We start from the raw sequence: 15,349 nt of genomic DNA, 5'->3' as shown, positions 1-15,349 counted from the left end.
TGTCTGACTCCAGTCCCCTCTCCCTCTGTCTCCGTCTGAATCCAGTCTCCTCTCCCCGTCTCCTTGTCTGACTCCAGTCTCCTCTCCCCCGTCTCCCTGTCTGACTCCAGTCTCCACTCCCCCACCCCCCGTCTCCCTATCTGACTCCAGTCTCCTCTCCCCCACCCCATCTCCCCATCTGACTCCAGTCTAATCTCCCTCCGTCTCCCTGTCTGATTCCAGTCTCATCTCCCTCCGTCTCCCTGTCTGACTCCAGTTTCCACTCCCCCACCCCCACATCTCTCTGTCTGACTCGTCTCCAGTCCCCCACCCCCATCTCCCTGTCTGACTCCAGTCTCCTCTCCCCGTCTCCTTGTCTGACTCCAGTCTCGTCTCCCTCCATCTCCTTCTGACTCCAGTCTCATCTCCCTCCATCTCGCTGACTCCAGTCTCGTTTCCCTCCATCTCCCTGCCTGACTCCAGTCCCCTCTCCCTCCGTCTCCCTATCTGACTCCAGTCTCCTTTCCCCCACCCCGTCTCCCCATCTGACTCCAGTCTAGTCTCCCTCCGTCTCCCTGGCTGACTCCAGTCTCCACTCCCTCACTCCCTCCGTCTCCCTGTCTGACTCCAGTCTCCTCACCCTCCGTCTCCCTGTCTGACTCCAGTCTCCGCTCCCTCCGTCTCCCTGACTCCAATCTCCTCTCCCTCCATCTCCCTGTCTGACTCCAGTCTCCACTCTCCCACCCCCGTCTCTGTCTGACTCCAGTCTCCACTCCCCCCGTCTCCCCATCTGACTCCAGTCTCCTCTCCCCCACCCCCCCATCTCCCTGTCTGACTCCAATCTCCACTCCCTCACCCTCCCATCTCCCTGTCTGACTCCAGTCTCCTCTCCCTCCGTCTCCCTGTCTGACTCCACTCTCCTCTCCCCCGTCTCCATGTCTGACTCCAGTCTTCTCTCCCCGTCCCCTTGCCTGACTCCAGTCCCCTCTCCCTCCGTCTCCCTATCTGACTCCAGTCTCCTCTCCCCCACCCCGTCTCCCCATCTGACTCCAGTCGTCTCCCTCCGTCTCCCTGGCTGACTCCAGTCTGGTCTCCCTCCGTCTCCCTGTCTGATTCCAGTCTCGTCTCCCCCCCGTCTCCCTGTCTGACTCCAGTCTCCTCTCCCTCCGTCTCCCTGACTCCAGTCTCCTCTTCCTCCGTCTCCGTGTGACTCCAGTCTCCTCTCCCTCCGTGTCGCTGTCTGAATCCAGTCTCCTCTCCCTCCGTCTCCCTGTCTGACTCCAGTCTCCTCTCCCTCCGTGTCCCTGTCTGAATCCAGTCTCCTCTCCCTCCGTCTCCCTGTCTGACTCCAGTCTGCACTCCCCCGGTCTCCCTGACTCCAGTCTCCACTCCCCCACCCCCCGTCTCCCTATCTGACTCCAGTCTCCTCTCCCCCACCCCATCTCCCCATCTGACTCCAGTCTAATCTCCCTCCGTCTCCCTGTCTGATTCCAGTCTCATCTCCCTCCGTCTCCCTGTCTGACTCCAGTTTCCACTCCCCCACCCCCACATCTCTCTGTCTGACTCGTCTCCAGTCCCCCACCCCCATCTCCCTGTCTGACTCCAGTCTCCTCTCCCCGTCTCCTTGTCTGACTCCAGTCTCGTCTCCCTCCATCTCCTTCTGACTCCAGTCTCATCTCCCTCCATCTCGCTGACTCCAGTCTCGTTTCCCTCCATCTCCCTGCCTGACTCCAGTCCCCTCTCCCTCCGTCTCCCTATCTGACTCCAGTCTCCTTTCCCCCACCCCGTCTCCCCATCTGACTCCAGTCTAGTCTCCCTCCGTCTCCCTGGCTGACTCCAGTCTCCACTCCCTCACTCCCTCCGTCTCCCTGTCTGACTCCAGTCTCCTCACCCTCCGTCTCCCTGTCTGACTCCAGTCTCCGCTCCCTCCGTCTCCCTGACTCCAATCTCCTCTCCCTCCATCTCCCTGTCTGACTCCAGTCTCCACTCTCCCACCCCCGTCTCTGTCTGACTCCAGTCTCCACTCCCCCCGTCTCCCCATCTGACTCCAGTCTCCTCTCCCCCACCCCCCCATCTCCCTGTCTGACTCCAATCTCCACTCCCTCACCCTCCCATCTCCCTGTCTGACTCCAGTCTCCTCTCCCTCCGTCTCCCTGTCTGACTCCACTCTCCTCTCCCCCGTCTCCATGTCTGACTCCAGTCTTCTCTCCCCGTCTCCTTGCCTGACTCCAGTCCCCTCTCCCTCCGTCTCCCTATCTGACTCCAGTCTCCTTTCCCCCACCCCGTCTCCCCATCTGACTCCAGTCTAGTCTCCCTCCGTCTCCCTGGCTGACTCCAGTCTGGTCTCCCTCCGTCTCCCTGTCTGATTCCAGTCTCGTCTCCCCCCCGTCTCCCTGTCTGACTCCAGTCTCCTCTCCCTCCGTCTCCCTGACTCCAGTCTCCTCTTCCTCCGTCTCCGTGTGACTCCAGTCTCCTCTCCCTCCGTGTCGCTGTCTGAATCCAGTCTCCTCTCCCTCCGTCTCCCTGTCTGACTCCAGTCTCCTCTCCCTCCGTGTACCTGTCTGAATCCAGTCTCCTCTCCCTCCGTCTCCCTGTCTGACTCCAGTCTGCACTCCCCCGGTCTCCCTGACTCCAGTCTCTTCTCCCCCCTTCTCCGTATGACTCCAATCTCCACTCCCTCACCCTCCCATCTCCCTGTCTGACTCCAGTCTCCTCTCCCTCCGTCTCCCTGTCTGACTCCACTCTCCTCTCCCCCCGTCTCCCTGTCTGACTCCAGTCTCCAGTCGCCCACCCCCTGGTCTCCCTGTCTGACTCCAGTCTCCACTCCGCCACCCCGCGTCTCCCTGTCTGACTTCACTCTCCACTCTCCCACCCACCCCCGTCTCCGTCTGACTCCAGTCTCCTCTCCCCCGTCTCCCTGTCTGACTCCAGTCTCCACTCCCCCACCCCGTCTCCCTGTCTGACTCCAGTCTCCACTCCCCGTCTCACTGTCTGACTCCAGTCTCCCCTCCCTCCGTCTCCCAGTCTGACTCCAGTCTCCAATCGCCCACCCCCTGGTCTCCCTGTCTGACTCCAGTCTCCACTCCCCCACCCCCGTCTCTGTCTGACTCCAGTCTCCCCTCCCTCCGTCTCCCTGTCTGACTCCACTCTCCTCTCCCTCCGTCTCCCTGTCTGACTCCACTCTCCTCTCCCTCCGTCTCCCTGTCTGACTCCACTCTCCTCTCCCTCCGTCTCCCTGTCTGACTCCACTCTCCTCTCCCTCCGTCTCCCTGTCTGACTCCAGTCTCGTCTCCTACCGTCTCCCTGTCTGACTCCAGTCTCCTCTCCCTCTGTCTCCCTGTCTGACTCCAGTCTCCTCTCCCTCTGTCTCCCTGTCTGACTCCAGTCTCCAATCGCCCACCCCCTGGTCTCCCTGTCTGACTCCAGTCTCCACTCCGCCACCCCCCGTCTCCCTGTCTGACTGCACTCTGCACTCTCCCACCCCCCCCGTCTCCCTGTCTGACTCAGGTCTCCACTATCCCCCCCCCCCCGTCTCCCTGTCTGACTCCAGTCTCCACTCCCGCACGTCTGACTCCAGTCTCCTCTCCCTCCATCTCCCTGACTCCAGTCCCTCTCTCCCCATCTCCCTGTCTGACTCCAGTCTCCTCTCACTCCGTCTCTGTCTGACTCCAGTCTCCTCTCCCTCCGTCTCCCTGTCTGACTCCAGTCTCCTCTCCACCCGTTTCCCTGTCTGACTCCAGTCTCCACTCCCCCACCCCCCGTCTCCCTGTCTGACTTCAGTCTCCACTCTCCCACCCCCCTGTCTCTGTCTGACTCCAGTCTGCACTCCCCCCATCTCCCTGTCTGACACGTCTCCAGTACCCCACCCCGTCTCCCTGTCTGACTCCAGGCTCCTCTCCCTCTGTCTTCCTGTCTGACTCCAGTCTCCTCTCCCCCACCCCCCATCTCCCTGTCTGACTCCAATCTCCACTCCCTCACCCCCCCGTCTCCCTGTCTGATTCCAGTCTCCTCTCACCCCGTCTCCCTGTCTGATTCCAGTCTCCTCTCACCCCGTCTCCCTGTCTGATTCCAGTCTCCTCTCACTCCGTCTCCCTGTCTGATTCGTCTCCAGTCCCCCACCCCGTCTGCCTGTCTGACTCCAGGCTCCTCTCCCTCCGTCTCTGTCTGACTCCAGTCTCGTCTCCCTGTCTGACTCCAGTCTCCACTCCCACACGTCTGACTCCAGTCTCCTCTCCCTCCGTCTCCCTGACTCCAGTCCCTCTCTCCCCATCTCCCTGTCTGACTCCAGTCTCCTCTCACTCCGTCTCTGTCTGACTCCAGTCTCCTCTCCCTCCGTCTCCCTGTCTGACTCCAGTCTCCTCTCCCTCTTTCTCCCTGTCTGACTCCAGTCCCCGCTCCCTCCGTCTCCCTTACTCCAGTCTCCACTCCCCCCCATCTCCCCATCTGATTCCAGTCTCCTCTCCCCCACCCCCCCATCTCCCTGTCTGACTCCAATCTCCACTCCCTCACCCTCCCATCTCCCTGTCTGACTCCAGTCTCCTCTCCCTCCGTCTCCCTGTCTGACTCCACTCTCTTCTCCCCCATCTCCCTGTGTGACTCCAGTCTCGTCTCCTACCGTCTCCCTGTCTGACTCCAGTCTCCCCTCCCTCTGTCTCCCTGTCTGACTCCAGTCTCCACTCGCCCACCCCCCCGTCTCTGTCTGACTCCAGTCTCCACTCCCCCCCGTCGCCCCATCTGACTCCAGTCTCCTCTCCCCCACCCCCCCATCTCCCTGTCTGACTCCAATCTCCACTCCCTCACCCTCCCATCTCCCTGTCTGACTCCACTCTCTTCTCCCCCATCTCCCTGTGTGACTCCAGTCTCGTCTCCTACCGTCTCCCTGTCTGACTCCAGTCTCCTCTCCCTCTGTCTCCCTGTCTGACTCCAGTCTCCACTCGCCCACCCCCTCGTCTCTGTCTGACTCCAGTCTCCACTCCCCCCCGTCGCCCCATCTGACTCCAGTCTCCTCTCCCCCACCCCCCCATCTCCCTGTCTGACTCCAATCTCCACTCCCTCACCCTCCCATCTCCCTGTCTGACTCCAGTCTCCTCTCCCTCCGTCTCCCTGTCTGACTCCACTCTCTTCTCCCCCATCTCCCTGTGTGACTCCAGTCTCGTCTCCTACCGTCTCCCTGTCTGACTCCAGTCTCCTCTCCCTCTGTCTCCCTGTCTGACTCCAGTCTCCACTCGCCCACCCCCCGTCTCTGTCTGACTCGAGTCTCCACTCCCCCCCGTCGCCCCATCTGACTCCAGTCTCCTCTCCCCCACCCCCCCATCTTCCTGTCTGACTCCAGTCTCCACTCCTTCACCCTCCCATCTCCCTGTCTGACTCCAGTCTCCTCTCCCTCCATCTCCCTGTCTGACTCCACTCTCCTCTCCCTCCGTCTCCCTGTCTGACTCCAGTCTCCAATCGCCCACCCCCTGGTCTCCCTGTCTGACTCCAGTCTCCACTCCGCCACCCCCCGTCTCCCTGTCTGACTTCACTCTCCACTCTCCCACCCCCCCGTCTCCGTCTGACTCCAGTCTGCACTCCCCCCATCTCCCTGTCTGACTCAGGTCTCCACTACGCCCCCACCGTCTCCCTGTCTGACTCGTCTCCAGTCCCCCACCCCCTGTCTCCCTGTCTGACTCCAGGCTCCTCTGCCTCTGTCTCCCTGTCTGACTCCAGTCTCCTCTCCCCCACCCCCCCATCTCCCTGTCTGACTCCAATCTCCACTCCCTCACCCTCCCGTCTCCCTGTCTGACTCCAGTCTCCTCTCACCCCGTCTCCCTGTCTGATTCCAGTCTCGTCTCCTTCCGTCTCCCTGTCTGACTCTAGTCTCCACTCCCCCGGTCTCCCTGACTCCAGTCTCTAATCCCCCCTTCTCCGTCTGACTCCAGTCTCCACTCCCCCACCCCTTCATCTCCCTGTCTGACTCCAGTCCCATACCCCCTGTCTCCCTGACTGACTCCAGGCTCCTCTCCCTCTGTCTCCCTGTCTGACTCCATTCTCCTCTCCCCCAACCCCCATCTCCCTGCCTGACTCCAATCTCCACTCCCTCACCCCCCCGTCTCTCTGTCTGACTCCAGTCTCCACTCCCTCACCCCTTCATCTTCCTGTCTGACTCCAGTCTCCATCCCTGTCTCCGTGTCTGACTCCAGTCTCCTCTCCCTCCATCTCCCTGTCCGACTCCAGTCTACACTTCCCCATCCCCCGTCTCCCTATCTGATTCGTCTCCACTCCCCCACCCCACCGTATCCCTGTATGACTCCAGTCTCCGCTTCCTCCATCTCCCTACCTGACTCCATTGTCCTCTCCCTCCATCTCCGTCTGACTCCAGTCTCCTCTCCCCCACCCCATCTCCCTGTCTGACTCCAGTCTCCTCTCCCCCCGTCTCCGTCTGACTCCAGTCTCCATCCCCCAACCCCGTCTCCATCTGACTCCAGTCTCCTCTCCCCCCGTCTCCCTGTCTGACTCCAGTCTCCACTCCCCCACCCCGTCTCCCTGTCTGACTCCAGTCTCCACTCCCCGTCTCACTGTCTGACTCCAGTCTCCCCTCCCTCCGTCTCCCAGTCTGACTCCAGTCTCCAATCGCCCACCCCCTGGTCTCCCTGTCTGACTCCAGTCTCCACTCCCCCACCCCCGTCTCTGTCTGACTCCAGTCTCCCCTCCCTCCGTCTCCCTGTCTGACTCCACTCTCCTCTCCCTCCGTCTCCCTGTCTGACTCCACTCTCCTCTCCCTCCGTCTCCCTGTCTGACTCCAGTCTCGTCTCCTACCGTCTCCCTGTCTGACTCCAGTCTCCTCTCCCTCTGTCTCCCTGTCTGACTCCAGTCTCCTCTCCCTCTGTCTCCCTGTCTGACTCCAGTCTCCTCTCCCTCTGTCTCCCTGTCTGACTCCAGTCTCCAATCGCCCACCCCCTGGTCTCCCTGTCTGACTCCAGTCTCCACTCCGCCACCCCCCGTCTCCCTGTCTGACTGCACTCTGCACTCTCCCACCCCCCCCCGTCTCCGTCTGACTCCAGTCTGCACTCCCCCCCGTCTCCCTGTCTGACTCAGGTCTCCACTATCATTCCCCCTCCCGTCTCCCTGTCTGACTCCAGGCTCCTCTCCCTCTGTCTCCCTGACTGACTCCACTCTCCTCTCCCCCACCCCCCCATCTCCCTGTCTGACTCCAATCTCCACTCCCTCACCCCTCCGTCTCCCTGTCTGACTCCAGTCTCCACTCCCCCGGTCTCCCTGACTCCAGTCTCTTCTCCCCCCTTCTCCGTATGACTCCAGTCTCCACTCCCCCACCCCCGTCTCTGTCTGACTCCAGTCTCCTCTCCCTCCGTCTCCCTGTCTGACTCCAGTCTCCACTCCCCCTGTCTCACTGTCTGACTCCAGTCTCCGCTCCCTCCGTCTCCCTGTCTGACTCCAGTCCCCACTCCCCCGGTCTCCCTGTCTGACTCCAGTCTCCACTCCCCCACCCCCGTCTCTGTCTGACTCCAGTCTCCTCTCCCTCCGTCTCCCTGTCTGACTCCAGTCTCCTCTCCCTCCGTCTGCCTGTCTGACTCCAGTCCCCACTCCCCCGGTCTCCCTGACTCCAGTCTCCTCTCCCTCCGTCTCCCAGTCTGACTCCAGTCTCCGCTCCCTCCGTCTCCCTGTCTGACTTCTGTCTCCGCTCCGCCACCCCCCGTCTCCCTGTCTGACTTCACTCTCCACTCTCCCACCCCCCCCGTCTCCGTCTGACTCCAGTCTGCACTCCCCCCGTCTCCCTGTCTGACTCAGGTCTCCACTCCGCCACCCCCCGTCTCCCTGTCTGACTTCACTCTCCACTCTCCCACCCCCCCCGTCTCCGTCTGACTCCAGTCTCATCTCCCTCCGCCTCCCTGTCTGACTTCGGTCTCCACTGCCCCACCGCCTGGTCTGTCTGACTCTTCTCCACTCCCCCACCCCCTGTCTCCCTGTCTGACTTCACTCTCCACTCTCCCACCCCCCCGTCTCCGTCTGACTCCAGTCTCATCTCCCTCCGTCTCCCTGTCTGACTCCAGTCTCCCCTCCCTCCGTCTCCCTGTCTGACTCCAGTCTCCCCTCCCTCCGTCTCCCTGTCTGACTCCAGTCTCCCCTCCCTCCGTCTCCCAGTCTGACTCCAGTCTCCCCTCCCTCCGTCTCCCAGTCTGACTCCAGTCTCCCCTCCCTCCGTCTCCCAGTCTGACTCCAGTCTCCCCTCCCTCCGTCTCCCAGTCTGACTCCAGTCTCCGCTCCGTCCGTCTCCCTGTCTGACTCCAGTCCCTACTCCCCCGGTCTTCCTGACTCCAGTCTCTTCTTCCCCCTTCTCCGTATGACTCCAGTCTCCACTCCCCCACCCCCGTCTCTGTCTGACTCCAGTCTCCTCTCCCTCCGTCTCCCTGTCTGACTTCAGTCTCCACTCCCTCCGATTCCGTCTGACTCCAGTCTCTCCCTCCGTCTCCGTCTGACTCCAGTTTCCTCTCCCTCCATCTCTCTGTCTGACTCCAGTCTCGTTTCCCTCCATCTCCCTGCCTGACTCCAGTCTCATCTCCTACCGTCTCCCTGTCTGACTCCAGTTTCCTCTCCCTCTGTCTCCCTGTCTGACTCCAGTCTCCACTGCCCCCCGTCTCCCCATTTGACTCCAGTCTCCTCTCCCCCAACCCCCCATCTTCCTGTCTGACTCCAGTCTCCACTCCCTCACCCTCCCATCTCCGTCTGACTCCAGTCTCCTCTCCCTCCGTCTCCCTGTCTGACTCCAGTCTCGTCTCCTACCGTCTCCGTCTGACTCCAGTCTCCACTCCCTCGCCCCCCATCTCCGTCTGACTCCAGTTTCCACTCCCCCACCTCCCGTCTCCCTGTGTGACTCCAGTCTCCACTCCCCTGTCTCCCTGTCTGACTCCAGTCTCCACTCCCCCTCCCTGTCTGACTCAAGTCTCCTCTCCACCCCCCGTCTCCCTGTCTGACTGCAGTCTCCTCCTCACCACACCCCACCCATCTCCCTCAACGTCTGCCTCTGTGACCAGATCCTCACACCTCCCCCCCTCCAGTCTCTCTGCCCACACTGCCTGACCTGGTCTGAGTGTCAGTGTTGTTCCCCCACAGGTGAACCTGCTCTTCCCCATCGTTTACCTGCTCTTCTGGGGTTTCCTGCTGTTCTTCAGTTTCTGCTCAGAGCCGCTGGTGTGTGGGACTGCCCTGGCGATCATCCTGACTGGCGTTCCTGTCTACCTGCTTGCTATCGAGTGGAACCAGAAGCCCAAGTTCCTCGGGCGCATCATTGGTGAGTTCACATCGGGGTGGGGGAGCGCTGGGTTTGGTCACAACACTGAGCAGTACAGTACAGGGACACGCCCTTCAGCCCAGTGTTGTGCCAAACCAATCAAATGGCCAACTAAACTAATCCCCTCTGCCTACACAACGTCCACATCCTTCCAGTTTCCTCACATCCATCTGCTTCTCTTAAAAGTCCCTAATATTTCTGCCTCTCCCACCACCCCAGGCAGCACATTCCAGCCATCCACCAGTCCCTGTGTAAAAAAAAAACACAACTTGCCCCTCACATCTACTGTGAGCTTACCCCTTGTCACCTTAAATGCATGCCCTCTGGTATTAGACATCTCAACCCTGGGAAATCTGTCTACTCTATCTGTATCTCTCATAGCATTATAAACCTCTATCAGATCTCCCTTCTGCCTCTGTCACTGCAGAGAAAACAACCCAAGTTTGTCCAGCACATGCCCTCTAATCCAGGCAGCATCATGGTAAACCTCTTCTGCACCCTCTCCAAAGCCTCGAGGTCCTTCCTGTATTGAGGCAACCAGAATTGTGTGCAATACTCCAGATGCAGCCTGACCAGAGTTTTACGTATAAAACTGCAACATAATCTCCTGACTTCTAAACCCAATGGCTCGACTATAAAGACAAGCATGTCGCGACTCTTCATATCCACTCTATCAACTTGTGTAGCCACTTCCAGGCAGCTATGATCTTGGACCCAAAGATACCTCTGTTCAGATAGGGAAACAGATCCTGGGAAGATGAGATAGGGAAACAGATCCAGGGAAGGTGTAAAAATAACAGAGTTGTTGTAATGGGAGATTTTTAATTCCCAAATATCAATTGGCATCTCCCTAGAGCAAGGGGTTTAGATGGGGTGGAGTTTGTTAGGTGTGTTCGGGAAGGTTTCTTGACACAATATGTAGATAAGCCTACAAGAGGAGAGGCTGTACTTGATCTAGTATTGGGAAATGAACCTGGTCAGGTGTCAGATCTCACAGTGGGAGAGCATTTTGGAGATAGTGATCATAATTCTATCTCCTTTACAATAACAGACAAGTTAAAACAAAAAAGTGTTTAATTGGAGTAAAGGGAATTATGAGGCAATCAGGCAGGAACTTGGAAGCTTAAATTGAGAACAGATGTTCTCAGGGAAAAGCACGGAAGGAAAGTGGCAAATGTTCAAGGGATATTTGTGTGGAGTTCTGCATAGTTACGTTCCAATGAGACAGTGAAGTTATGGTAGGGTACAGGAACCATGGTGTACAAAGGATGTAATAAATCTAGTCAAGAAGAAAAGAAAAGCTTACAAAAGGTTCAGAGAGCTAGATAATGATAGAGATCTAGAAGATTATACGGCTAACAGGAAGGAGCTTAAAAAGGAAATTAGGAGAGCCAGAAGGGGCCATGAGAAGGCCTTGGCAGGCAGGGTTAAGGAAAACCCCAAGGCATTCTACAAGTATGTGAAGAGCAAGAGGATAAGATGTGAAAGAATAGGACCTGTGAAGTGTGACAGTGGGGAAGTGTGTATGGAACCAGAGGAAATAGCAGAGGTACTTAATGAATACTTTACTTTAGTATTCACTATGGAAAAGCATCTTGGTGATTGTAGTGCTGACTTGCAGCAGACTTAAAAGCTTGAGCATGTAGATATTAAGAAAGAGGATGTGCTGGAGATTTTGGAAAGCATCAAGTTGGTTAAGTCGCCAGGACCGGACGAGATGTACCCCAGGCTACTGTGGGAGGTGAGGGAGGAGATTGCTGAGCCTCTGGCAATGATCTTTGCATCATCAATGGGGACGGGAGAGGTTCCAGAGGATTGGAGGGTTGCGGATGTTGTTCCTTTATTCAAGAAAGGGAGTAGAGCTCGCCCAGGAAATTATAGACCAGTGAGTCTTACTTCAGTGGTTGGGAAGTTGATGGAGAAGATCCTGAGAGGCAGGATTTATGAACATCTAGAGAGGTATTATATGATTCGGAATAGTCAGCATGGCTTTGTCAAGGGCAGGTTATGCCTTACGAGCCTGATTGAATTTTTTGAGGATGTGACTAAACACATTGATGAAGGAAGAGCAGTAGGTGTAGTGTATATGGATTTCAGCAAGGCATTTGATAAGGTACCCCATGCAAGGCTTATTGAGAAAGTAAGGAGGCATGGGATCCAAGAGCACATTGCTTTGTGGATCCAGAACTGGCTTGCCCACAGAAGTCAAAGAGTGGTTGTAGACGGGTCATACTGTATTCTGCATGGAGGTCGGTGACCAGTGGTGTGCCTCAGGAATCTTGTTCTGGGACCCTCACTCTTTGTAATTTTTATAAATGACCTGGATGAGGAAATGGAGGGATGGGTTAGTAAGTTTACTGATGACACAAAGATTGGGGGTGTTGTGGATAGTGTGGAGGGCTGTCAGAGGTTACAGCGGGACATTGATAGGATGCAAAATTGGGCTGAGAAGTGGCAGATGGAGTTGAACCCAGATAAGTGTGAAGTGGTTCATTTTGGTAGGGCAAATATGATGGCAGAATATAGTATTGACTCTTGGTAGTGTGGAGGATCAGAGGGATCTTGGTGTTCGGGTCCATGGGATGCTCAAAGCAGCTGCACAGGTTGACTCTGTGGTTAAGAAGGTGCATTGACCTTCATCAATCATGCAATTGAATTTTGGAGCCGAGATGTGATGTTGCAGCTATATAGGACCCTGGTCAGACCACACTTGGAGTACTGTGCTCAATTCTGTTTGCCTCACTACAGGAAGGATGTGGAAGCCACAGAAAGGGTGCACGAGGTGTGGGAGATGGGGTGGGCATCTGTCCTCTCTCCCACCAATCCCTGGCTATTTATTTCAATGCAAGCAATCTGAAAGGTGGGGCAGATGAACTCAGCTTGGAAAGCTGACCACAGAACAGTACAGGCCATTTGGCCCATGATATTGTGCCAAACTGTTCTAAGATCATTCAAACCCTTCCCTCCCACATCCATGTACCTAAGGGTCTCTGAAATGCCCCTAATGGATCCACCTCTACCACCACGTTCCACACAACCACAATATTGATATATTATAGCCAAAGCTAATGGAAAGACAGCACTAACAGCTCAGTGATCCAGGCTATGGCTGTTGTAGGTGGGAAAGGGGTATAGGACTGAGAGAAGGAGGATTTGTCAGAGATGTGGGATCATCCAGTGGAATTAAGAAATAAGAAGATGGTGGTCACCTTGTAGAGGTTACCCATCGTGTTCTGGGCTTAGAAGGGGTGGTGTTTGTTAAGTGTGTTCCAAGGAAGTTCTCTTGGGCGATCAATAGAGGCTGATGTAGGCAATGTATTATCGACAAAGGTTGACTGCTTTTGGATAATTTGGCCAGGCAGCTCACTGAGGGGGTAGTGGAGGGGGCAGTGACCATAGTTCTAGTAGTTTTAAATTAGTTATAGAAAGGGTGGAACTGGTCGCAAGTTTAAGATCTAAATTGAGAGAAGTTGAGTTTTAATGGTAGTTGTAACTTGCAAAGGTTGATAGGAGGAAGTTGTTAGTGAGTAAAGATCCATAGACAAGTTGGAAGCTTTGAAAGGTGAGATAGTGTTCAAGGCCTGTGTGTTCCTGTCTGAGTGAAGCACATGGATGGTCAGAGTAGTGAACCCTGGATGATGAGGAATATTGAGGATCTGGCCAGGAAAAAGCAGTCACTGGTCAGATACACACACAAAATGCTGGAGGAACACAGCAGGTCAGGCAACATCTATGGAGGGGAATAAACAGTCAACGTTTCAGACTGAGACCTGATAGGTGAGAAGGAAGAGGTAAAAAGTTGGGAGGTGATAGGTGTGAGAAGAAGTGAATCTCTGGAGCTGCAGGAGTGTACATGGATGTGCAGTGACAGTGAGCTCATGCCTCACAAATCCAGTAGCATTTTTGAAGGTGGTCAATGAGGGCAGAATGGAGAAACAGCCTTTTGGCCTTATGAAAACAGAATTTGGGTTGTATATTCCATGTGTACCAGACGTTGGTGAGGCTGTACTTGGAATATTGTGCCCAGTTTTAGTCACCCTACTGTTGGAAAGATGCCATTCACTGGAGAGTGTGCAGACATTTACAAGTGTATTTCTGGGACTCGGGACTGAGTTATGGAGAGCGGTTGGGCAGGTAGGGACTTTTCCCCCGGGTGTGTAGAATGAGAGGTGAGGTGCATCAAATTGCAAGGGGTGAATGACAACAGTTTTGTTCCAAAGGTTGGGGGAACAGGTTCATAGTAACAAGGGAAATATTTAAAAGAATCTTGAGGGTCAGCTTTTTCACCCAGAGAGTGGTCAGTATCTGGAAGTGGTTGAAACATTTGAAAGGTACTTGGACGGTTACATGAATAGGAACAGTTCAGAGAGATGTGAACCAAATGGGACTAGCAGAGATGAGAAGCTTGGTCAGCATGGACTGGTTGTGCTGAAGGGTCTGGTTCTCAGGGTCAGGGGTGTGGACCCTGGGTTACTAAGTAGGCAGAGGTGGGGAGAGCCTTGGCTGACAGGGGCTCCTCTGTCCCTGAGCCCAGTGACAGGAAAGACTCTTTCTCCTACCCAGATTTCCTGACATTTGTTTCGTTTTACAGAAGCAGCGATGTTTTCCGGACAGAAGCTGTGTTTTGTTGTTTACCCTCAGGAGGAGATACCAGAGGAGAACGGACAACCTCCAACCCCAAATCTGGATGGGAAGTAGTAACTGTTGCAAAGTGGGTCCAGACCACATTGAGCAGTCACCAACCCGATGGCACCCAGGGCAGGAATATGTCGCCAAAAACACACGAGCGTATGCCCAAGAGACAGAAGTTCCCAGCTTTTCCCCGTAGTGGTGGGTAGAGATCCATAGAGAACGTAGGCAGGTCCAGCAACCAGCCAGAGGTTGGAGCAGGCACAAGCCCAGTTTTTGAGACGACCCTGATTCCAAACCTCCCCTCACCCATCCCATCCTGAGAAACTGCGCTGATCTGAGGGGGAGTCTGGGCAGTGAGCAGCAGTGTCCCGGTACTGTTACCCCGATAGCCCATCTGTCCCAGGACACTGTCCCCACTGCCCATTCTGTCCTGGGGTTGAGAGTGACCACAAAACTGTGATGGTGAAAAACTTGGTCTTCTCCCCAAGCAGCCCCCTGAACACAGTTCCCTCCCCACCCCACCCCCAACTCCATCTGGAGTACTGACTGTTTCCCCCCGGCCTGTTGTCAGGCCACAGGAGACGGTCAGGGGCCGATTCCTCCCTCACAGCCCTGGGGTGGGTAGGAGGGGAGAGTGGAGAGAAAAAGGATGGGTAGCAGGCACGGACACTCACTGTCCTGACAGGACAAACTTCAGGAAGATCATTTGACTCAATAAAACTTCTTGAATCCACATCCTGTCTCTTTCCTCATAACTGTAAAATTCCTGGTGTGAATTCCCAGCAGTGATTCACTCTGGTTCTGTATCAGGATTGCAATTGGGTGGGAGGGTGAAAGCTTGGCAAATGGAATGTAGTCTGAGGTCACAAACCTCTGAGAGGACGCAAAAGGCAGATTATCATCTCACTGGAGTGAGAGTTCAAACTAGGAAAGTTCAGAGCAATCTCGGTGTCCCCGTGAATGAAGCACAAAGTTAGCAGGCTGGTCAACAAGGTGGCAAACAGCAGTTGACCTTTATTGTGCAGGGGATGGACAGCAGGCACATTTTGTTTCATCTGGTGGGGCCACACCCGCAATACCGTTCATCATTTTGAACCCCTTACATAGAAAAAGATGCAGTTCCATTGGAGGCAGTCTAGGGCTTCACTGATGTCCTGATGAAGGGTCTCAGCCTGAAGCATCGGATCTCCACTCATCTCCATAGATGCTGCCTGACCTGCTGAGTATCTCCAGCACTTTGTCCATTTCTTCCAGCATATGCAGAAACTGTCATCTTTCCAGAGATTCACCAGGCCAATTCCTAGCATGAGAGGGTTGTCGTATCACCTATTCCCCCATTCCCCTCATCACTTACACCCTCCCCATCACCAACCCACACTCGCCTCCCCCTGGGGCTGCTGTGCCCCCATTCAAGGTGAAATCTGAGGGGTTGCAGCAGCATTTGCCCACCTG

At 56.0% G+C, this 15,349-nt stretch overlaps 1 protein-coding gene across 1 annotated transcript in view; it reads left to right on the top strand.

Annotated features, from left to right (window-relative positions):
- Positions 1–14,651, top strand: part of LOC134356400 (asc-type amino acid transporter 1-like) — an 18,386-nt gene extending 3,735 nt beyond the window's left edge. The window contains exons 2-3 of the mRNA XM_063067333.1: positions 9,088–9,265; positions 13,857–14,651. Of these exons, the coding sequence (XP_062923403.1) occupies positions 9,088–9,265; positions 13,857–13,963 (285 nt within the window). The 3' untranslated portion in view covers positions 13,964–14,651. The remainder of the gene's footprint in view (positions 1–9,087; positions 9,266–13,856) is intronic.
- Positions 14,652–15,349: the final 698 nt, after the last annotated feature.

The sequence above is a fragment of the Mobula hypostoma genome, chromosome 14 (assembly GCF_963921235.1).
Source record: "Mobula hypostoma chromosome 14, sMobHyp1.1, whole genome shotgun sequence".
Taxonomy (NCBI): domain Eukaryota; kingdom Metazoa; phylum Chordata; class Chondrichthyes; order Myliobatiformes; family Myliobatidae; genus Mobula; species Mobula hypostoma.
Note: the sequence above shows the minus strand (reverse complement) of the source record. Positions and strands in the feature narration are given on the sequence as shown.